This window comes from Dasypus novemcinctus, chromosome 6 (assembly GCF_030445035.2).
Source record: "Dasypus novemcinctus isolate mDasNov1 chromosome 6, mDasNov1.1.hap2, whole genome shotgun sequence".
NCBI classification, from domain to species: Eukaryota; Metazoa; Chordata; class Mammalia; order Cingulata; family Dasypodidae; genus Dasypus; species Dasypus novemcinctus.
The window spans coordinates 88,136,431-88,161,301 of NC_080678.1; the positions used below are offsets into that span (position 1 = coordinate 88,136,431).

At 46.7% G+C, this 24,871-nt stretch overlaps 1 protein-coding gene across 2 annotated transcripts in view; it reads left to right on the forward strand.

Annotated features, from left to right (window-relative positions):
• Nucleotides 1-24,871, forward strand: part of WDFY4 (WDFY family member 4) — a 270,517-nt gene that overhangs the window by 167,690 nt on the left and 77,956 nt on the right. For both annotated transcript variants that reach the window (XM_058299130.2, XM_058299131.2), the window contains exons 41-44: nt 4,174-4,380; nt 6,153-6,204; nt 9,714-9,886; nt 21,768-21,916. In XM_058299130.2, the coding sequence (XP_058155113.1) occupies nt 4,174-4,380; nt 6,153-6,204; nt 9,714-9,886; nt 21,768-21,916 (581 nt within the window). The remainder of the gene's footprint in view (nt 1-4,173; nt 4,381-6,152; nt 6,205-9,713; nt 9,887-21,767; nt 21,917-24,871) is intronic.

Sequence of the window (24,871 nt, forward strand, 5' to 3'; positions counted from 1 at the left end):
ATTTATAGTAATGCCTCATTCTGCTTGTGCTGTTTGTAAAAAATATAGTCTTCTTGTGTTTTTTTGGGGGGGAGGGGAGGGGATCAGGAATTGAACCCAGGACCTCATAAATGGGAAGCAAGCACTCAACCAACTGAGCTACACTCACTCCACCAAAATATAGTCTTTAGTGGTTGAAACTCTTTGCAAGATGCCCACTACCCCAGAAAGAGGCTTGCTTTTAGTGTGTGCAGGGATAATCTGCTCAGATGCTTGAAATATCCATCACAGCTCTGTCATATGCAAGTTTCAGAAACTCAACTTAAACTGGCTTAGGCACTGTTCTGACTGATTATTGAAAAATCCAGGGGAAGGAAGAGAACACTTCAAGGAGAGTTGGATCCAGGCATTCAAACTTGGCACTAAGCAATCACCCCCTTTTCATACATACGTGTACACACATCTACAAATGTTCATAGAAACATACACATGCTTATGTATGAGATTACTAAAGAGTTTGAGGCATGAGGGTATTTGGATGAGAGAGCAAGTGAGTCTGAAATGAACCCATACTCTGCTCACCAACCTGCATATCCTGACAGAGTTCATGAAAAGGAAGGGTGACCATTTTCTAATTTGCACAGCAGCACTGTCTTATTGTGAAGTTGTGTGCCTATAAGGCTGTATCTGCCCAGAGGTAAAGAACAATTGATTCATAACAGCTTATTATAAAAGATCACCTCAACAAAAAGAAAGACAGTAACCAAGGAAAGGGTGGTACAAAAAAGTATAGACTTAGAAAAATAATTAGCAAAATAGCAGGAGTAAATCTTCCCTTATCAATAATTTTCTTAAATGTAAATGGATTAAACTTTCCAATTAAAAAGCAGAGATTGGCAGAATGGTTAAAGAACATGACCAAACTATATGCTGTTTGCAAGAGACTCATCTTAGATCCATAGACACAATAGGTTGAAAGTGAAAGGATGGAAAAATATTTCATGCAAATAGTAATCAAAAGAGCTGAGGTGACTTTGTTAATATCAGATTGCAAATCCTGGTAAAGACATCACGGATCCTGGGACCTTCCGGAGTGGGAGACAGGCCAACTTTCCTTATTAATATAAATGTAACAATCCTCAACAAAATACTAGCAAACTGAATCCAATGGCATATTAAAAAGATTATACACCATGACTAATGAGATTCATATCACAAATGCAATAAACATATGGAAATCAATTCATTTAAACACTACATAAATAAAATAAAGGAGCAAAAAAATACACCCTGATTATCTCAATAGCTGCAGGAAAGGCATTTTACAAAATCCAGTACTCTCTTCTGATAAAAACACTCAGAAAAGTAGGAATAGAAGGAAACTTTCTCAAATGATGAAGGCCATTTATGAAAAACCAACTGCTAACATCATATTCAATGGTGAAAGACTTAAAGTTTTCCCACCTAAGATCAGGAATGAGAAAAGGATGTTCATTGTCATCACTGCTGTTCAATAGTGTGCCAGAAGTTCTTGCTGGAGAAATTAGGCAAGAAAAAGAAATAAAAGGTAAAAAGAGAAGTCAACCTATCTCTGTTTGCAGATTACATGATCTTATATAGAGAAAACCCAAAGTAATCCACAAGAAAACTATTAACACTAATAAATGAATTCAGCAAAGTGGCAGAATACAAGATCAACAGGCAAAATACAATTGCTTTCCTGTACACTAGCAATAAACAATTTGAAAAGGAAATTAAAATAGCAATTCCATTTGCATGAACATCTGAAAAATAAATTACCTAGGAATGAATTTAAAGATACAAAAGACTTATATACCAAAAGCTACATAACACTGCTGAAAGAAATTAAAGAAGATCTAAATAAATGTTGTTGAGTCACACAAGCAACAAAAGAAACGATAGATTTAGTTTCATGAAAATTGAAAACATTTTGTACAAAAGGAAATTACCAAGAAAGTGAAAAGACAACTTACAGAATGGGAGTAAATAGTTTCAACCCACATATTAGAAAGAGTTTAATATCCAGAATATATAAAGAACTTTTATAACACAACAATAAAAAGGCAAACAACCCAATTTAAAAATAGGCAAAGGATTTGTCTTGACCTTTTTCTGCAAGAAATATACAGGGAAATAGATGTGGCTCAACCAATTGAGCTCCCATCTACCATATAGGAAGTCCAGGGCTCAATGCCCAGGGTCTCCTGGTGAGGGCAAGCTGGCACACGCAGCAAGGGTCTGCCTGGTGAAGGCAAGGTGGGCCACGTGGAGCACTGGCCCATGTGGGAATGCCGTCCCATGCAGGAGTGCCAGTTGGCACAGAGAGCTGGTGCAGCAAGATGACACAACAAGAGACACAGAGGAGAGAAAATAAAAAGACGTAGCAGAACAGGGAGCTGAGGTGGTGCAAGAGAGGTGGCCTGAGGTGGCTTCTCTCCCACTCTGGAAGGTCCCAGGATTGGTTCCCAGAGCCACCTAATGAGAATACAAGCAGACACAGAAGAATGCACAGCGAGTAGACACAGAGAACAGATAATGGGCGGTTGGGGAGAACAGGGGGACTGGGGGTGGGGGGTTTGGAATAAATAAAATAAAAATCTTTTTAAAAAAAGGAAATATACAAATGGCCAATAAACACATGAAAAGGTGATTAGCATCATTAGCCATTTGGGAAATGCGAATTAAGCCACAATAAAATACCACTTCATACCCAAGAATAGCTATTGTTTCTTTAAAAGGAAAATAACAAGTGTTGAGGTGATGCACAGAAATGGAATCTCTGGTGCTTTGTTGGTGGGAATATGAAATTGTGCAGCCAGTGTGGAAAACAAGATGGCAGCTCCTCAAAAAGTTAAATAGAGAATTACCATTTGACCTGGCAATCCTACTTTTCAGTATATATCCAAAATAATTGAAAGCAGGGACTCAGACAGATATTTCAACACGGATGTTTACAATGACATTATTCATACAGCCCCAAACTGGAAACAACACAAATGTTCACCACCAAATGAATGGATACACAATGTGGTATACATTTCTTTACTCACCCATAAGGAAAATTGAAGTTATGAGTCAAGCTGCAACATGGAAGAAGTTTGAAAACATTTTGTTCAGGGAAATAAGCAAGTCACAGAAGGACAAAAATCAAATGTCATCATGTATTAGAGTTGACTAGAAATACCAAATGAGTAGAGATAGAAAGCAGATTAGAATTTATTGTAGGAGGGAGGAGGTGGGGTAGGGAGAAGGAGGAGTATTAAACAAAACAAAGCAAAAGAAAAAAACCAAAACATCAGGGGAGCAGATGTAGCAGTGGTTGAGTGCCTGCTTCCCATGTGCAATCTCTGGTACTTCCTTAAAAAAAGGAAGAAAAAGAAAGACAATTGAAATGAAATGTCTCCTTGACAGGTGATATAGAAAACTTTAATATGACATACGTATGCAGTTTAGGGGTGTCAATGTATATTATGCATAAATTTGAATTGTACTCCAGTAGAAGGTATAAAAATCAAGGCTCACACATGTAAACTACAGGGATTTCATAGATATTAGGTGCTAGTTAATATTTTCGCTAATACGAAAGGTTTTAGCTTGGGCGAACAGTCTGAAACCCTTGAGCATTCTAGCCGTATGAGAGTAGGATTGGAGAGGACCGTAGAAATCCTCTAGACCAAGCTTCTCACTTAGAAGCTGCAGAAGCCGAGGTCCAGAGTTGATCGGGGTTTGCTCAAATTAGTCATTATGCCAGGTCTGCAAATTCCCATCACATTTCTAGTCCAGAGAAATGGAAGAAGTGTCTTCAATGTCACGTTCAAAGGGCAGGTGCTGGGGTGCAACTCCCTGTCGGTTTAAGAAGAGCTGCCCAGCCCACCCTGACGACTGCCTCGATTCCTCATGGCCTGTCGCTCTCTGCCTGGCACCAGCGGAACCTGGTTCTCAGTGACAAAGGGCAGAAAGCTTTCTCCTGCCCCTCCCTGGATCAAGTGGTCTCAAAGCTGAGGACCACTTCCCTTCTCCTGGTTCCAGAAGAACCTATGGAACCGGGAGCTACTTGTGGAGGGTTATTTGTCTCAAACAATCTTGGGAACTCGAGAATCTGTCCACCCCAGGAGGGTGGGGCCTGGCCTTCGAGGAAAGGTGCCCCGTAACGGCTGCTCTTCTGCTTCCCAGAGACAGAGATGCGGCTGCATCAAGGCCGCCGGCGCCTGGGCCAAGATCAAGGAGCAGCTCTTTGGGGAGCTGGGGCTGTGGGGCCAGGCGGCAGAAGCCGTGCCCTGTCCCCAATGGGAGCTCGACTGGCGAGAAGGACCTTCCCGCATGAGGAGGAGGATCAGGCGCTTGCCCCCGCCGGACGCGCCGAGGCCAGGAAGCCTCAAGGTAAGAGTTAGATACGGTGGGTGAGTAGAGGGCTGACTCGGCTGTTCCAGGCACTGAACGTGTAGGAAAGTGTTTCCTTGGTTTCTCATCTCATTGTGTTTCGTTTTTTTTTTTTAGATTTTTTTTCTTCTTTTTTTTCTTTTTTTTACTTGTATTTTTTTGAAGATACATAGATCACAAAAAATGGTCCATTCAAAAAATACAAGAGGTTCCCACATACCCCACATCCCACCCCCCACCCCCCACTCCTCCCACATCAACAACCTCTTTCATCGTTGTGGCACATTCTTGCATTTGGTGACTACATTTGGGTGCACTGCTGCCCTGCGTGGATTATAGTTTACATTGTAGTTCACACTCTCCCCCAGTCCATTCAGTGGGCCATGGCAGGATATACAATGTCCTGCATCTGTCCCTGCAATATCATTTAGGATAACTCCAAGTCCCAGCATTCTGCACTGTACACCTTGGGAATGAGGCAAAGAGGAAAGGACATGTAGGGCAATAAATGTGTGCGGGTCCTGTAGTTTATTCTCGATGTCATTTAACAGAAGAAAAGAGGCACTAACCTTCCCAGGTACATAGAAGGGACTCTACAACTGCATGCTGAATGGGTGACTGAATGAATGAGTGAGTGACTCATATCTAGGTCACTGATCCAGTACCCCACTGACATCCTTAAAACTCCAGTGGAATAACCTGGCCGCCAGCGTTTGGAAAGCTGGCTGCTCACTGTTTTCATCTTGCCTGAGTTATTCGTCAATGCACGGTCATAACCAGCCTTGCCGTGGGCATATTTGCACAAACAAATCCCATAACAAGTTTTACAACAAAAATCTCTTGAACTCAGCTGTTTCTGTAAGCTCGAGCTGGTGACCCACTTAGTCCAAATAATGTCGAAGCTCTATTTGATTCCCAAGAAATAGAAGCTATGCAGTCCCTTGGAATCCGCTGTAATGAAGCTTGAATTCCGTGTCGTCCAATTCACATTTTGCCTTTTAATAGATGGTAAGCCAGTCGGATTCATTTGGTAGTGGCTATAGAAAAATCTGTTAATAGTTTTGCATGTCCTCCTCGAACAACTATAATTTAAGATATTTAAAAGGCAGCCTTCCAAACACTGAAACCCTGGAGATTTCCTTCTGCATCCATCCCAAGTTATAACGCTAAGTTTTGTTCTCCAGTCTGTATCCATCCTAAAAAATTCCCTTATAAAACCTAATGAAAAAATTATATTTCACTGCTTCTGTTGCAAACTCATATTTTTAAAGCACCATCAATAAGCACCTGGTGTTATATAGCATTTTTTCTCAATAGATTTCTTAAACTAGGAGGCCGGAAAACAAGTAGCCTGCCCACTGTGATGGTGACAAAGCCAGAGGTTGGCTATGAAACCTGACGGCCCTCTTAGGCTGCTCACCCCAGGTCCTCTCCGCGTCCTTTTTTCCAGTATCATCCACACAATAAACATGCAGAATGTTATCTAATCCCAGCTTGGCAACATCTTTGCTAATTACCGTAAGGTCTGTTTAATGGAAGATTGTGGGTTTTCTCCCCTTTGACTCAGGAACATTAATCCTTGCATTTTATTGTATTCCTTGAGGATTTAGCATTTCTCTCGCCTTGCAGTGGAGTCTTGAGTGTGTGAGTGATTTGAAGGGGCTTTGTACTTACGTGTTTCTGAATCTGTGGAGCAACTGGGGGGGTGGGGGGAGGGAACCAGGATGTAGATTCTCTCTTAACATTTCTCTTATTATTCTTTCTTATTTCAGAAAAGCCAAGACCAAAAGGATGATATTTCCCAAACAAATGCTGAAAACCAAGGTATTCCATTTATCTGATCTTTTCATTTCATCATTAAATGAATAATTGATTTTGTTTGATATCTCACTAAAGATATTAAATTCAATATTTGGGAAGAAGAAAACGCTGCAGGTCTAGAATAGGCAGTGCTAAGATTTTCCATTACTGTGCTCCCCAGAATGGAGAGGAGCCTGTTCCAACCTAGACAAACCAGTAGGGGGAAATTTTTATATTAAGGTGGCAATGATAAAAGGGTTTTTTAATGGGGAGAAGGGGCCATCTTATTAATTTCCTATATCAGGGAGACTTAACACAATCCAAATTATCCAATAAGTGATACATAAGAGCATGGCATAGAGAAAAATGGATAGAACAGATATTTAATACTTTCACACAAAACTCTGTGATTGTGAAAATGACAGATACAATAGTCCTTATTTTCCAATTTAAAAAATACTTCAAGGATAATTCTTTGATACCTATGCATAACCTTGATGTGTGTGTAATTCTAATTAAGGAATTTGATCGAGTTGATTTGCAGAAAATCCAGGGTACACAGGATTAATTTTATTAATAAGAGGGCATTTGGGCATGAACACATTCAAATATATCCCCCTTCCCCCCGACACACACATACATTATCTCAAATTTTGTGTGCTTCTGCCCAAAACTCCACCTTTTGGTTTGCACACTCACTGTCAAGCACTCAAGCGGCACCGTGCCTCTTCGTCCAAACGCCAGCTGCTTAGTGATGAAGCCGCCCTCGCGTGCTGCCCTGGTGATGGGTTTTGTGTTGAGTTTGCTAGCCTGCCAGAGGTGAGGACCTTGGACTCTTGGGAGTCCCTGTGTGGCCCGGGATCGGGGATGAAGTTACGATACCTCTTTGCCTCCCTGCTCTCCTCCTCCAAGCCCCACAGCTCTAGTAGCAGAAGCATGCCCTTCTGCCTGCTCGACCTCTCAGAGGCGGTGGTGGCTGTGGGGGAAGGAGGGCTGGAAACAGGGTGCTGGCTTTCTGTGGACGGAGGCCATGAGCTTCTGAGTCCCTCATCCCCCCACACTGAGCCTCTTGGTGTCTGGGACCTCGGGGCCTTTCTGGTGTTTCCAGCGTGGACCCTGAATAGGGGGCTCAGCCAAGAGGAGGCAAGGCTCTGTGGCTCCACCGGGACTCCCTGGGCACCTGAACCCCCAGGGGTGTTCTTTCTGCATCGGGAGAAACCCATGATGACTGTTGCAGGAGTAGCAGATACTCTCCTTCATCCAGAGGAAACAAATCAGGATGTGTGCAAAAATGATTGTGTAAGAACTGCTACGGCATAGGAACCATCCAAATTCCTAAAAAGTAGGAGATACGTTGGTAGATTATGAAATAGCCACATAAAAGAACATTACACAGCCATTTACGTGGTTTTCAAAGAAATTTTACAAATCAATTTTATTGATACATTTTAATAAAACACAAATCCATCCAAAGTATAAATCAATGATATTTGATATAATCAACTAGTTGTGCATTCATCACTTCACTCATTAGAGCATTTTCATTATTACAATAATAAACAAAACACAGAAAAAAGAAACTCATCACCTCTCAATCTCTATGCTTCTCCTGCCTTACATAGTTTCTAATCTATCTCCATCTCTAGTTTATTTGTATTTCTATTTCATAAAACAGTCATATATGCAATATTACCCGTCTTTGTATTTAACATGAGGTTTCACTATGTTACACAGTTACATGTTACATTTTTTAGCTTTCCTTCTAGTAATATATATGACCTTAGACTTTCCCTTTCGACCACTGTCATACCCATATAATAGCTCTGCTAGTTACAAACACTATGATGTGCTTAGACTATTTCCATTCATATCCAAAGATTTACAAACAGCTTTTTTTTTTTACCAGTTCTGCAAAGATTAACCCTCAGCTTTCCATTTTCTACCCTCATTCTCTGTTCTGGTAATCTATTAATATATTCTAAATAGTAACTCCATGAGTTTACCCAATATATTTAGTTCATAATAGCACAATTATACAGTAATTTTCCTTTTGTATCTGGCTCGCTTCACTGAACATAATGTCCTCCAGGTTTATCCATGCTGTCATATGCTTCACAACTTCATTTTTCCTTAGCACTGCATAATATTCCATTGTGTATATACACCCCAATTTGTTTATCTACTCATCGGTTGATGGATACCTGGGTTGTTTCCATCTTTTGTCAATTGTGAGTAATGCTGCTATGAACATCCGTGGACAGATATCTGTGTCACAGCTCTCAGTTTGTCTAAGTATATACCAAGTTGTGGCATTGCTGGGTTACATGGCAAGTCTATATTCAACTTCCTTAGAAACTGACAATCAGTTCTCCACTGTGGCTGTACCATTCTGCATTCCCACCAAACAATGAATAAGCATTCCTGTCTCACCACATCCTCTCCAACACTTGTAGTTTTCCAGCTTTTTAATAATGGCCATCCTAATACATGTGACATGATATCTCATTGTAGTGTTGATTTGCATTTCCCTAATTGCTAGTGATGTTGAACATTTTTTCATATGCTTTTTTCACCATTTGTAATTCTTCTCAAAGAAGTTTTAAGGGGATGGGAAAACATTCCTGATACAGTCATGAACAAAAAAAACAATTAGAAAAGAAAAATTATGACCACAGTATTATTCAGATCATGTCAAAAATATTATATATAATTTATCTATGTATATAAATACATGTTTAGAATAATACATACAGAAAAGATATTGGAAGTAAATAAACCAAATTATGAACACAGTAAGGCCATACAGCACAGAAATTAGGACCTGGGCTCTGGACTCATGGAGAGAGTGGTCAGATCCTACCTCTAGTTCTTGTTATGCCATGTGACCTCTGGCAAATTTGTTAACCTCTCTCAACTTTCCCATTTGTGAAGTGGGATGAAATTATATCCACTGCCTAAGTAGGTCTAGATGAAAAAGTCATTAAGCATATCCAAGCACAGAGAAAGTACATACTAAATGTTAGTTTTAGCACTATCCCTGAGTGGTGGTGCAGGGGTGACATTTGTTTTATTTCTCACAATTAAATGGATTCTCTAAGATTTTTATAATAAGAAGATGGTGCTTCCATGATTAGAAAAAAAAAACACTCTCTTAAAAAAGTGAACAAAGAGAAGTTCAGAAAACTCAAATCCTAGCTGAGCCTCTGGGGAATTGTTTTCCTGATCAATGAGGGTGGATATTGGAAATGTTACCAGTGGTTACCTGAGGGCTGCAAAGCAGCCAGGCCTGGGTACACCCGGGCTTTCTGGCGGGAATCAACCTGGAGGTGTGTCGCCCCTACTCCATGGTGAGCAAAGGCAAGCATACCAGAGGCTTCTTGTCCATTTTCAAAACAGTGGAGGGACATGACAAGCGATTCACATTGTGTTGGCCCTGGAATCTTGCAGTTACCCTCAGTGACTCAGGTGTGTGCTGCATGCCATTCCTCATGGTAACGGATGGCTCACGCTGAAAACTTCTGTCCTTTATTCAGCTGCCAATGAGCTGACACCAAAGGAAGATGAGAGTGAGATTGACGAGGTGGCAGTGGACTGCACCCAGCTGACGTTCTTCCCTGCCCTACATGAAAGTTTGCACTCAGAAGATTTCTTGGAACTGTGTAGGGAAAGAAGAGTTGTTTTACAGGAACTTCTTGATCAAGAAAAGGTAATACCTCCCATCAATATTCTTCTTGAAAGATTGTCAGATAGGAGAGAACTAAGCTTACTTAATTCCTTTGGGAGGCAGTATCTCCATTTGTTATAAAATCTGCCAACTTATAATACATGGGTAAGAGAAACAGACAGGCTCCTAAATTTGTGGGACCCAGGATATGGGTACAAATGGAAGCCCTCACATCCTGTGTTAAAATATTTAAATAATATAATTCAGGTTAATAGACCATTAAATGAAATATGCTCTGACTTACTACCTTGACCATCATAGCAACCTGGAAGGACAATTTAAAGTATAGAGCTCTTGGTGCTCTTTAGAGTTTAGCATCTAAGGGCAAGCACCCTTGTGGCACCATCAGCTAGTCATCAGTAGACCAGGGGCCAGTTGAACAAGGAAATCCAGGGCCCTGGACATGTGGAAGCTTGGCATAGCTGGATAAGGGCCAGAGGGAGCTCCCTCAAGTATGGGGTCCAGAGAAGAACCCCTCTCACCCAAGCTTAAGGATGGTACAGAAGAGGAAGCACATGACTTAGAGTAAAAAGGGCCTGAGTTCAAATCTTGACTTGACCACATAATAAATGGCATGTCACTTAAACTTTAGGAGCTCAATTTTCTTATCTTTAATATGGAGCTGATAGCAACTATTCCATAATATTCTTGTAAGGTTTAAATGGAGTATTGAAAGTCAAGAGACTTGCTCAGAGCAAGGCACCTATGAGGTGCTCATTAAAGACTACTTCTCCTCCCTTTCCAAAGGCCGAGTGGTTTGAGGGTTGGGTGAAACTTGAGGTCTCATGGGCCAACCAGACTCTTTGGGCCTGAGCGGTCTGGGCTTCCAAGGGCAGGTGATAAGCTCAGGGAGCCTGTGTGTGCACGTGGAGACAGCTGAGACTGAAGTGTGTCCAAACAGTGTAACTTTCTTGCAGACTCCTGGAGGACGGGGTGACGCTGGGATCTGCTCTTTCTGGAAGTTGGCTAGGAGGGCTGGCTTGACATGCATTGGCCAAATGGACCTTTAGGAAAGTGGGTTAGCTTCTTAACATAGACCTGTAAGAATGCTGTCCTTCTAACTCCTGCACAGCCTGAAACTAAGTGTGTAAGGTGTGTAAGTTCCTATCACACCTAGCCGCTGTGCCTTTGCTCAGGATGGTGCATCTACCTGCAATGCCCTGCCCGCCTGAGCAGAAGGTAAATGTCTTCACGAAGCCGGTCTTGACCTCTTCTTGCTCTGAGTCCTGGAGAACTGGTCTTTCCCTCGTCAATGTCTCGACTGCCCCCACTATCAACTCCTGCCATTGCTCCTGGCACACAGAAAACCTTCAGGACCTCCCCTGACTCTCCTACTCCCTCCTTTAAAGCAGGTAACCCGAGTCCCTACACTCAGGCATGCCCGAGGAGTCATTCAGTAAATGTGGAAGAATGGAGAGGCTTAACAGTCACAATCATTTCTCTTTATTTCAGGGGGTACCGGGGACTGAACCTGGGACCTTGTACATGTGAAGCAGGTGCTCAACCACTGAGCTACACCCTCTCCCCGAGATAATTTCATTTTGATAATACATGTTGTTTTGGGTTGAATAGTGTCCCCCGAAGGGATGGGTTGAAGTTCTGGTCCCCCAGAATGTGACCTTATTTGGAAAACGGGTCATTACAGGTAGAATTAGGCAAGTTAAAATGAGCCCGTGCTGGATTAGGGCAGGCCCTTAATTCAATGTAGCGGTGTCCTTATAAGGCGAGGGAATTTAGACACATAGGGACAGAGAGACGGAAGGGAACCATGTGACAACAGAGGCAGAGAATGGGTGGCCAGCAAGCTACCAAAGACTAGGAGAGGCGTGGAACAGAAGCCTTCCCATGGACTTCCAGGCAAACTCCGCCTTGCTGTCACCCTAATTTCAGATGTCTAGCTTCCAGAACCATGAGACAATAAACGTGTGTGGTTTAAAGCCAGCTGCTTGGCGGCACTTTGTTATGGCAGCCCTAGAAAAACTAAATCCTGCATTTACTGTGTGAAATGAGCCATACTATCCAGCTGCTGAGACATAACAGTAGATGATATTTTGGATTTATTAGTATGTGCACATAGATAACTAAATATTTAGTTATTGCTTACTCAGAGATCAATGTTTTCTTTCTGTAAAAGTTTTCCCTGTCTTATTTCCTTAAAGGATTACAAAAGGCAATAAATCACTGGGAGGACTCTGTCACCACCCTACAAACCCTCTCCCCACCAGGGGACCTTTGCCAAGGTCTCGAGGCGTTTGTGGTTGTCACAGTCGGGATGGGGCAGCTTCTGACATCTAGAGGACAGGGGCCAGGGACGCTGCTAAACAACATCCCACAACGTGCACGATGGACCCCTCCCGCCAAAACAGGGACTTGTCCGGCTCCAAAGGTTGCTGAGGTTGAGAAAATCTTGTACGAAGGAAATGCGTTCACAGCAGATACCAGGTCCAGGTATCTGCTGTGAAGTCCTTACTTCCTACTCTCCAGGTAGGAAAAGGGAGGCCTGGATTATATGTCTCCATACGGTTTGGCCGAGAAGAAAGCCGTGCCGCTGCTTTGGCTTGACTTGGTGTGTTAGTTTTCGATCGCTGCCTAACAGATTACCACGGATGCGGGGTGCTCAGCGCCTTCTCTGCCAGGGCTCTGGCCAGGCTGAAATCCGGGTGTCGGCAGGGCTGTGTTTCTAGCTGGAAGCCCGGGAACCGGTCCACTTCTGAGCTCATGCATGTGTGGGCCAGGTTCAGCCCCTGCTCCTGCAGGGTGGGCTCCCCCCCTTCCTTGCACCCCTCGGCTTCTGGAGGCTGCCGCCCTCCCTCGGGCTCTTCCACCATCTTCGGAGCCCCTCTCACGCCCCGCTTCCTCCTAAGCCCCCTGCCTCCCTCTTCCACTGCCTCTCCCTGCACGGTCCGCCTTCCTCTTCTGTCTTTCAGGGCTCACGTGGTTCCACTGCTCCTACCTGGCTAATCCAGGATAATCGCCTTCATTTCGGGTTTTAGCTAAGTTTAAGGCTAGTAACCTAAATTCCACCTGCAAATGGCCCTGTGCAGCCGTACCGAGATGAGCTCGGGGTGGACCACCAGGGCCGAGACCCTTAGTGGGCGGCCCCTTAGGAATCTGCCTGCCCCACCCTCACCCCTCCTGCCCCAGGCCCGCACCTTCAGAGGAGAGCCCTGCAGGCGGCCTGGGCCCCACAGCTCCTCCCGAAGGCCAGCCTGGCGGTGCCGCACCAGCCCCGGTGGGCCGGTGACCGGGTCTGGACTTACAGTTCGAGCCGCAAGCTCATCCAAGCCCCTGCCCTGCAGGAGGCAGACGTTGGCCCTTGTCCTGGTTTCCGAGAGCCTTGTCTTTGTTACAGCCCCATCCAGAGACGCTTTACCCAGGGCTCTTGTCCCAAGGAGCTGGGCCCCAAAGTCCACCCATGAGTGACTCCCAGCCCCCCCAGAGGCAGAAAAGAGGCTCTCTGCCTTGCCCCCCACCTGGTACTTCAGCTTCCGCCTTTCTTAGTCCCAGGATCTCGCTGTGGGCTGGGGGCCCAGGGCTTGGAGGCTGAGCGGGAGGACGGGGACTGTCCTGTTGTCCCTCCGTGACTGCTGGAGGGGCGGTCTAGGGGAGCAGGATGAGTCAGGCTCCCCAAGCTTGGGGCTGGGTGCGCGGCCAGTGTGGCTGTGAGGCAGAGCTCTGCAAGGCCGAGCTCTGGCCGCCTGGACCGGCTCCGCACTGGCTCTTGGGGGAGTTTCGAGTCACTGGGTTTTGAGTTGTTTGTTGCCTCTGGCTGCATGAGGTTTCCCAATTCAGCTTGCGCTTTCCCCAGGACTGAGGGAGAATGGAAGAGAGTGGTGGGCGGGGGACAGGCTTTGGGGGCCGGCGGGGCTGGGGGAGCCCATGGGCACGCTCCTGGCCTGGGCAGCTGCCGGTTTCCACCTCGCCCACAAGGGGAGTGGCTCTGGGTGAGCAGTGGACCCCTGGAGCCCCTTCCTTTGTCTTTAAAATTGGGTTCTACAGACGCCTTTTCTCCCTGGCTTCCAGCAGAGATCAGTGTGGTGCTGCGTGCCTGACCCCAGATGAGCGCTTGGGGGGTGAGCTCTGCTGCTTTCACTGTTGCCTTAGCTGCTCTTAGATCGTTCCTTAGGATGTGTTCCCTCAGTGCAACAAGGAAGGAGGAGCGGAGTGAGAATCCTGGGACATTCACCACGGCTCCAGGGAAGCGGACAGAGCCCTGTCCATGGCCTATTTTAAATTGGCTCCAGATGCCTCTGGGCTGGTCTTTGGGAAAGGGACCTGCATTTGTTTGGAAAAATGCTGTGGTCAGGGCTTGGGCAGGATATGAGACTCTGAGGGCACCAAACTGTCTGTTGCCTCGCTGAGGGGGTGGAGGATGAGACAGAAGGTCAGAGTGGAGCATTGAGAGACCTGACCTGCTGCGATGGGGCTACTCTCTGAGTTCTTACACCCACCGCCCCTGTTCTTCAGGACACTTACCAAACTCACAAAATGCAACCTTTCACGGGAAAGAGGAGAGGGGCTGGGTTTGAGGCCTGCACTGATGCACGGGGAAACCTAAGGCTCCCCAGGGAGGCAGTGAGAGAAGGAGGAGCAGGCCCCAAGGACTCACAGAAACCCTCAGATCCGAGGAGCAGAACTCGGTCTAGCCCGGCGAGCTCCCTGTGCAGGGCCTTGGGCTGTTGGCGCACGCGGGCCGGGCTCCGGCCCTGCCGCACTCTCCTCCCCTGGCTCAGGTCCTACCTGCCCCTCCAGACCCTTGAATGAGCCAGAGGCGCACAGTCCCCTCGGCTCCCGCCAGGACGTCCTCTTCCGGGAGGTCCGCGCTGGCCGAGCAGGCCTCCCGTGGTGCTGAGTCCCTTTGCCATCCTCCCCTTAACTTGTGTCCCCGTAGCTATTTCTGGGTCTGCCTGCGATGTCCCTAAAGGCGGGGGGGCTGGATGCATCCTCGTGGCTGCCCTACCAGACACGTACTATCTGTGGTCTGGAAAGTTCTGCCGAAGTCGAGGGCAGCACGTGGAGGAGGATCCTGTGAGTTAGGAGGCCAATCGGAGGGCCCTGGCAGGCCTTGGGGACCCCCTGAGGGATGGGCCTGCCCTGGGAGGGTGGGGTCAGGGGCAGACCCCGCTCTGGGAGCAGATAGGGCACCCAGCACCACGGCCGTGGACCCAAGTCCATGGCAAAGTGCACCCAGGGCTCAGAACCCGCTGCCGCCATTTTTGTATTGCCACGATTAACAAAAATGTCAAAACCTAAATGCCGGGGCCCGCCCTCTCTGCCTTTCCATGCAGCATCTCTCGAGGCTCCACTGGGGCCCAGTGAGGCAGGCGTGACCATCCCCGTTTTAAAGACGGCAGAAAGGGAGCCTGGCACGGCTTCCAGCTGGGATATGATCACGGCTCTACCTTCCCCTGAAGTTCATGGCACTTTCCACTCTCTCTGCTTTCTCTCTGTGTCGAGCAAGTTGTGGAAACTCTCGGCCACCCTATCCTACAGCGACCTCCCGGTGTCATGACTTGGGGACCTGGCTGTAGGCCCATGGGGGTCCCTTTGTGAGTGGCGGGGAAATGCAGGGGTCTCAGTTTGCCAGAGCTGCTATGACAAATACTACCACACACCACTTGGCTTAATAATGGGGATTTACGGGCTCACAGTCCTGGAGCCTGGAAGCCTGACCTCAGGGCCACACCCGCCGTGCTCTCTCTGGGTGTCTGTGGCACTGGTGCTGGCTCATTGCCATCTTTGGGGTCCCTTGGCTTGTGATGCCTGTCCACCTCCGTCACAAGGCGATCTGTCATCTCCTCTGGCTCCTCCTTCTGCTCGGGCATCTGGGTCCCGTCTAGATTTCCTCTCCATGCATGGTGACCAGTCCCCAGATGAAGGCTCGTCCTGATGCAATGTGGCCCCGTCTTAGGGTCTTCGAAGATCCTGTTCATCAATGAGTCCATACGTGCAGGGCCAGGGCTTAGGACTTGAACATGTCTTCATGGGGCATGTGATCCAATCCCAGGACTGGCGCTGCCCCCCGTGCTTGGGCCAGCAGGTCCCGACCCATGGCCAGGCCCCCCTCAACACTAGATCAATTTCAACAAAGGTGGAGGGAGTTTGTTTGTGAAGTGTGCACGCAAGGGATGGCATCCTCTGCAGTGGGAAGGTGCTTCATAGCAAGCACGGGGTACATCCTGGGAGCTCCCCTAATTCAGATGTCTCCAAAAGACCTTTGGGCCTTGTGCCTAAACTGAAGCTGTGGGTGGAAGACCCCCAACAAGAGAGCAGCAGGGGGGGCGTCCATCCTCGGGAAACCGTGTGACTGCCGTAAAGAGGGGTCGTACCGGCAGGCAGGCAGCTCCGTGTGTGAGTCCCCGGCTCCTCCTCTCTCGTGCCCGTCATTCCAGGATGCTCTCCAGGGCTGAACTCCCTCCTGCACACCCGAGTGTCCTGGTCCCTGCCGGAGACCTCTGCCACTGCAGACCCAGTTCTGGGGGCAACATGGCATCCGGGAGCTCCGGCCGCTTAAGTCATCTCCCAGCATGAACATTCAAGTTCTGATTGCCTCCAGCCGTACCTGGGACAGGATAATTCCTCAATTGCAGCATTGATTAGCGATTGCCAGCACCGCAAACCCATGACTCCGTTTGATGTGGGGCATGGTTTATTTGCTCTGTCTTCACCGTGGGCCGCACCAGCCTCTAAAGCCTCGGGCCAGCAGCCGAAAGCAGCTACCACGTCGCGCAGGGTCCCTCGGGCAGCTCTGGGCAGCTGTCCCCAGAAAGGAGGCTCCACCCCAAAAGGGGTTCAGGCCCAGTCCGTGAGGTGGAAACTCAGTGGAGGGTTTGTTGTTGCTAATGTTATTCTCTTTGATTATGTGAAAAATGAAACATACAGCTTTTTAATACAAACTCCAGGCAAAGCAGGAGTTTGCTCTTGGTAAAAACAACCCAACCCAAGGGGAGATTCTTTTGCTCTGGGCCTGGGGGACCAGCATCTCCCACTGTTTTTCCCCAAATGCTCTTGGCTGAGACCGTTTGCAGAAGGGAAAGGCGGGGCTATTCTTCCCAGTTAGCAATTTCTCGTCTGGAGGCCTTTCTGTGATTGTCTAAAATGTACAGCTTCACGTGTTGTCTGCAGTGGACACCTTTCAAGACTCTTTGAAAGCAAGGCCTGGCCCTTCCTGTCCATCTATGAGCATCTTGAAGTGGAGACAGTGTTTTCTTTCTCTTTGTGCCTAACAGTATGTGGGGCACACACTAAACATTTGATAGCCACCTGCGAAGTGAATGGATGTGTGCACACATGAATAAATCAATGAGCAACATGCTCACATCCGATGGGACCTCATTGCTCAGAGCCCAGTTGGTGCCCTTGGGTCACTTTCTCAAAGTCTGGTCATCAGATCACCTGCATCAGAATCATCTGAACCATTTATTAAAATGCAGATTCCAGGACCACGCTCTGCAATCAGCCAGTCAGCACCTCTGGGGAGGTAGCCGGGGAATCTAAACTTCTAACAAGCTGGCCAGGTGATTCCTGTGCCTACAAACCATTGGGAATAAATATCCTTGATCCATAAGTCTGGGTTGTGCATGTTCAGATCTGCCCCCTAGCTGGAAACTCACTCTGATTTCAATCAATGGGCGCTGAGCAAATGCTTGGTGAATGTGTCCTGTGCTCGGCACTGAACTTGGAACAGTCCCCACAACTTACTATATGTTTAACGTGACCCTGGTGCAACCAGTCAAGATCAAAGGGGTGGCCTTTCCCTCTTGCCTCCTCCGAGTCAGCAGAGAAAGGCTGGGAAGCGGAGCTCTCTGCAGGCATCCTGGAGGAGATGACACAGGCAGGCAGACACATCCCTGCTCCTTGGCTCAGCCTGAAAGAGCTGCGCATGGGAAAGAGGCCCAGGCATCCTCTTACTGATATTTACCAAATACGTATCTATATATATATTTATAGAGCAACTTGTTATTGTTTTAATTTACATTTACCTCATCACCAGTGTGACGGAACACTCTGTCTGAAAGGATCGAGGTCAACAAAGCAGGTGTCCAGGCTCATAGAAGTAGGTACTGGACATCAATGCAATGTAAATACATTCTGTCCTCTTGTCGACACTTAACTTTTTTCTCAGTGATCTGTGCTTTCTCAAAACATGTAGGCCAAGACAAATGGAAATGTATTGACAGCAAGGATGTAAGAAAAGGGTAAGACTGAGCAGGCCAAAAGCTTTCACTGCCATAGTCCCATGCTCACTGCCCCCCCGCCAGCCCGCACACAAAGCAGAGGCTGAATGCATTAGCTTCACTACTGGGCACTGCAGATCACCCTTCTGGGGTTCAGTTTTCCCACCTATAAAATCAGGACATGGCATCAGACTGCAAAGTCTAACGCTGGGACGCTATTGAGAAACTGTGCAGTGGGGACTTCCCTTTCATAGAGGCAGAGCCCTGCGCTGTGTCGACGAGTATGTGCTGGCCGGAGCCACTGTGGGATGTCCGAGGGGGGTCTCCCCCTCTAACCTCAGCTCCTGCTGCTTCGGGCTCCCGACAACCTGTTTGCCATCAGACACAGAGCCAGGTGTGGCCACATGCTTAGTTATGCACCTCTCAGGAACCCATCCGAAAGGATTCTACTTTAGGGAGCTCAAGTTCTACTCTTTTAAAAGTGATCAATAGACTCCTGGCACTGGGGATTTCTTGATCATGAATAAACTTGGGGATGGAGCCCTCCCAGGGCTCATTTAAATGGAAGAGCAGGTAATAGTTCACTTGGGTTCATTTTTCTGCTTTGAAAGTGCCATTTCTTTTTGAGTAGAATCAATTTTTAAGCTATTAGCCTGGCTCTCACCAGCCATTTTTCTTGTGGTTTGGTTTATTCTGGTTGTTACTTAAGTCTCCCCAAAGAAAAGCACCTGGAGAGCATACAACTATGCTCAGAGATCCGCTGTTGGTACCACAGATACTGGGGAGGGGGTGACATCAAGGAAAGGGGGAGTTTGGGGGTCTCATAGACCAGTGCTGGAGGGTCTCACCAAGTGAACTTGAGGAAAGTCCTTTACTCCTCTGAGTCTCCTCTATACAAAGAAACAATTTAAATAGCATGGCACGATCCCCTGAGCAGCACTGGTGGGAGTTTAAATTTTAGTGCCACCTTTCTAGAGGGCAACCTGCCAATTGCTATCAGAATTTAAGCAACCTGTCCCTTTGGACCTGCAACTTTGCTTCTAGGGATTTCTCCTACAGACTTATTTGTGAGTTCAAAGTGGTTTTGCACAAGGATGGTCATTGCAGCATTGCTTGTGATGTCAAATCATTTGAAAACCACCAGAATCAGTAAAGAATTGGTCAACTAGGTTATAGCTCATCTATATGAGAAAGCAATCTGCAACTATTAATAAGTGAGACAGCTCAATAAGAAATGATGTGAAATGATCTCCAAGGAAAGGAAAAATCTAGATGTAGATCAATAAGTGCATGGATACACTAGTTGTGTCAAACAAGAATAGGTGTAAATATGCTTATGAATTCATAGAATCTTTTGGAAGAATATACAATCAACTGGCAATGGTAGTTGTGTCTAGGTTTGGCTACTGGGGAGACTGGGGACCTTCACTCAGTTGTCGAAGCCTAAAAGTAGACCTTTACCCTCAATCCTCTTCTGGTTTTTAATTCTTTGTACTTTTTGGCTTTCCATGATGTGTCCAGGAGCAGTTCCTATTACTTCTACCTCCCCCTGTTTAATTCTGCCATCTTCTCTCCCTCCACACTCTGCCACCCCATTCCAAGCTGCCATGTCCTTCCAAAGGACCGCCAAAGTAGTGGCATGACCGGCTGCCCTCCCTTCACTCTTGGCCTCTCCAATCCATTTTCCACCCAGCAGCTGAGTGATCTTTTAGCTGTGAGCCCTCTCAGGGCTTTCCTGGGCAACCAGAGAAAAGCCCAATGACCCAACCAAGGCAGAGGGGCCCTCTGGGATCTGAGCACCCTGCTGTCCAGAGCTGAGCTGACCTCTCTTCCGTTCCTTGGCTATGCCTTTCCTGCCTCCAGCCCCTGAACTGGATGCTCCCTTTCCCTGACACGTTCTTCTCCCAGCTTTCCATGCCTGCCTCGTTTCCATCCTTCAGGTCTGAAGGCATATTGGGAAGAGGGTACCCCAGGTTTCTCTCTGCCTTTGAGTAGCACTCTGCTTTCCCTCAGCACTTTTCCCCATCTGTAGTTGCTTATTGGTCGACTGCATCCTCCCCCTGAATGTTGAGCTCCATGAAGGCATGGTTCTTGTTGACTTTGTCCACCACTCTATCCCCACAGGGATCCAGGCACAGGCCCCACCCAGCATGTAGGAGGTGCTGGATTCACAATTGTTGAACTAATGACTGAAGGGATGAATCAATGAAATTGGAAATGAGTCCATGTTGTATACTGTAGCTCCAAAGGTAGTTTGTGAGGCAGATCCTGCAAGGCCCAAGACTGTTCCTCAACTTAGGAAGAAGAGCTCAGCCCTGACTTGCCCTGGAAGGTTGTGCTCAATGCTGACCTTGGAGCGACTCTTCAGTGAATCTTCCCTTTCTGGCCTTGGTCTTGACTTTGATAATCCCATTTGGTCCAGCAGTTGGCTAACTTGACATTTAGGGTTTGCTTTCCAAGTTCCACCACTGTGGGCTCCTCATTGCTCCTTAATGTGAGTAGGGGGTTCATTCAGTTTCAAGCTCGGCCACTTAGGAAGTGATAGGTCTTAGGTGAGATGCTTGTCTCCTGGGACCTCTTGTTTTTCCCCTCTCAATTAGGATAGTAAAGCCTATCTCACTCATTTGTAAGGGTCATGTCATGTTGGTGCCATCTGTAAAGTGTTTATAACTGACAGTCAAAAAAACATCAGTTCCTATTTTATAGAACTGGAATTAGCACAGAAATGCTGGCCATGAGTTTAATGTCTAATAAGACTTCGGTCATGCAGAATCTATTAATACACGCAAGTCACCTTATGGGACCCAGGACTCTCGGCCATATCACACATGGCCACAGGCCTGGCGCCCAAGAAGCCAACAGTGAGCCAGAGATGGGCACGCAGGGTGTTTATTAGGGATGTCCCCTGTGTGGGGGGGGCAGGGGGAGCAGGGCTGGGTAGCTAGGGGCAATGCACTTTGGGGGTGACCTCCACTGCCATAGTGAGGACCCCGCTGACCCCACACAGCCCTGGGTTGGCCCTTTACTGTTGTCCTGAACTGAGGCAAGAGGGCAGAACTCACAGGCCACATTGACCAGCTGTGGGATACAGCCCGTGGCTGGGGGGGGGGGGCAAGACCCTGAGCAGAGGCAATTTGCAGCTGTGGGAACCCACATCCCAGCCTTAGAGGTGGGGTCTGGGCAGAGCTGTGTGCATCCTCTGCACACACTTTGAACTAGCTTTGGTCTTGCAGAGACAGTCATCCCAGGCTTGCACTTGTGGTTCTAGGCAGTCTATGAGTTCTAGATCTGGCTCGGCCACTTAACAAGGTCCCTGGTTGAACCCCTTCACCTCTGAAACTGAGGATGTCTTGCAGCTTGTGCCCTTTGCTCACTGTTCACTCCAGAATACTTGGCATGGTTGTGGAAGGGGGTTCCAGGTGACAGAAAGAAGGACATGCTTAATGCAACAGACAACACTCAACTACTCACACATGGCTGGGTGTGGAGGTGGGCAGATCCAATGATGACATGGGTGTGGATGTGCCACATACGCTGTACAGCTGTGCAGCTCTTGGGCACAGCACCCTGATTCTTACCAGGCACTGAAAGAAATTCCAAGGGCCAAATGAGTGACCCAGGTGCTGGCCTCCTGCCCTGGACACGGCTCACTTGGCATGCCTGACCTTGTCTCTGCCTCCTTCCAGGTGACACTGAAGTACTCCCTGGTGGTCGTACAAGGGCACCTGGTCTCGGAAGGGGTCCTGCTCTTTGGCCGCCAGGACTTCTACATCTGTGAGAACTTCACACTGTCTCCCGTGGGCGACGTCTACTGCACCCGACACTGCTTGTCCAAGTGAGTTTCCTTTCTTTCCAGCAAGTTCTTTCCTGAGCCTTCCTTTCTTTTCTAGCTTCCCCCACTTCCACTTGCCCCACCTTGTTCTGACTGTGGGCTTAGGTTGCACTTGAAATTGAGCCCAGAGGTAAACAGAAAACTGAAATCTGGAATGGGAGAGAATTTGTCAGCTCCTTGGGCATTACCTGATATGGAATCCATCACAGGACAGAGGGACTTTTCCTTTGATTAATTAAGTCTATTGGATCCCTTGTATCAGCTTGTTCATTCAATAGTTTGTTGGTTGTTAATTATACGTAAGATGGCAGGTGCTGCCTCTTCACTCTGAGGCCTACTGTACAATTAACAATATAACAGGTTCAAGGAGAAAGGGTTTGAAGCATGGTATCATTCTGGGATGAAATATGTTGTCATGGGAGGGCTCCTTGGGGTTTGCACTTGAAGAGATGATTGTGGATGGTGTGGAGAAGGAGGGCCATTTTAGGAGATAGGCTAAGATCTGGGTCTAAAAGGATGGGAGAGATTTGGGTAGAAACTTGAGTCATTTTTCATAGCAACCAATACCAGGGATCTTCAGCCTGAAGTTCCAAGGTTCTTCTTTAGGATCAGATGCATTTGGTATACTTGGGTTCAATTAGTCTTATTGAGCAGATAAACTGTGTTTCTAAGCACCATCCATTCAAAATCAAATTGACTGTGTTTGGACATTATTAGAAGTCCAATTGCCAAGTTGTATGTTTTCACTTTATCATTGCTTTTGAAGACATTTGGATGAAGATTTCTTCATCCAGAGATGGGCCTTGCCTTTTCTGGTTAGTCAAGTTTCAAACGATGACATGATTACCTCTTTGCCCAGTGGTTCTCAAACCAGCTTGCATCAGAATTCACCTGGAGGACCTGTGAAGACTCAGATTGCTCAGCCTCAGCCCTACCCAAGCTTCTAATCCAGTGGGACCCGAGATTTCAACAAGTTCCCAGGGGATGCTGGTGCTACTGGTTTAGAGACCACGCTTTAAGAACCACTGTTTGAGACTATTGGCAGAGGAACCAGAGTCTTACCTATCAATAACTAAGTTCAACTCCCAGCCGTCCTATCATTTCCAGCCTGTGAGGAAGCCAGGGTTGACAGGGTGTGGGAGAAGAGATGCCAGCCCACCCTCCTCTGAATTAGATTTGCTTTCAAATGCTTGGCATCTTTTCTCTCTGCTCATTTCCATCTTTTATTCATACCAATCATTCACGGATTGCTGCAGGTCTTCTGTGCTTTTCCAAGGCAGGGGGAGCATAATTAATACTTGGCACACTCTTCCCATCTTATTGCTCATGTTTTATTGATACTGATCAATATGGACAATGGGTCTGCAGACTTGCCTTTCTGAGAGATGATGAAAGCTTGCCCATGTGGTGACTTGCATTATCTATTGCTTCGCGTCTCATCTCATCTCTGCTTTAAATCCAGTTAGTGTTAGAGAGAACGTATTGATTAGGTAAATTGTGTTTATGAGGTGCATCTAATCATGATCAAATTGACTAGATCTGCACTTTCAATAGAAGCCCGGTTCTCACACTGTATGTACTCACTAGATTGGCAATGAGAAAGGAGACTGCCTCTCTTCTGGGAAGGTACTTTCTAGAGTGCAAGTAGGAGTATAATGAGAACCAAATACAACTCTGGACTAGCATTTGGGAATTGCATAGGTAGTTGTAGTCACCATACCTTAAAAAATGGTTTGTTAACCAGACTTGCTCTCCTGAGACCTGTCCACTGCCCTAAGAAACTGCTGGCACTTACAGAAATGTGGCTCTCAGAGCACATTAGATCATGCCAGATCAATGGGGATTAAGTTTTATTTTGACCATGGAGACGAAGGAAGATACATAAATAAGCCTGTTAAAAATAAAGTCAAGTCGACCCTGAAATGTTTCTCTAAATCACCGCCATCAAATAGAGTATAGTTGAACATTAGACCTTGAAAGAAGCTCTCTGATGCGCCATAAAAATATTCTAAATAAATAACTCAAGAACGCTGCAAAAATTCCATCACTGATGGAAACTGGAAACTGTCTACTTTGAAACTTTCTTCAGAAACTCAGAAGCTTCCAAGTTGTTAGGTTTTACTGGTCATGGGATCCCTTCTTGGCTTAAAAGGATGCCAAATGTGGCCATCAAGCTCATAAGTTATAGTATTTGATTCATTTGGTGGGACCCAAAGCACCCCATTGGCTCTTCAGCAGTTTTAAGGCATCAAGTCTCTGTTTAGCTCAATTTGACAAATATTTGTTGAAAATCTGTCTTGTGCCAAGCACTGAGCGGGGGTCCAGAGATACACTGAGATGAATCAGATGTACTCGGTTGCTGGTCCCAAGGGGACCCATCTGGTACAAAGTTTATGATCTAAAGAATGATTCTGGGTATAAATTCCATCAATAATATGATAGATTTAAATGTGGGAGAAATCACAGTTTATTTTATTCTGAAATCTACTATCAAAGGCCAGGTCAACCAATATCACAATTACATTTAGCTTGCCACTGTTTGTTTAGTAAAGAATATTAAAAGCCATTCCATGACCACCTTGGACAACTTGCGTTTCTCATGATGGCTGTGAAGAGCATCCTATGAACAATGACAAAGTTCAACCTAAAGAAGAAGATGGATCAGTTGCCCCGTTCTGCCCACTGACCTTGAACATGTGGAATGTAGTGTTCACAGAGAGAGGCAGCCACAGCTGTGTGAATGGTGTTGCCTAAGCCAGAACCCTGCAGGGGACTGCACGGATGGCCTCACCCAATTCCATCGCATATCATTGACCTTCCCCCAGACTTGGGCTGAGAAGAGGATTCCTGCCCTCTAGAGTTATTCAGTCCCCACAAGCAGGAGAACACTGACTACCTTTTTCTCCTAAAAACCCTTCCCCATTTTCCAGAGACTTTTTCGTCATGTCATCCAGGGTT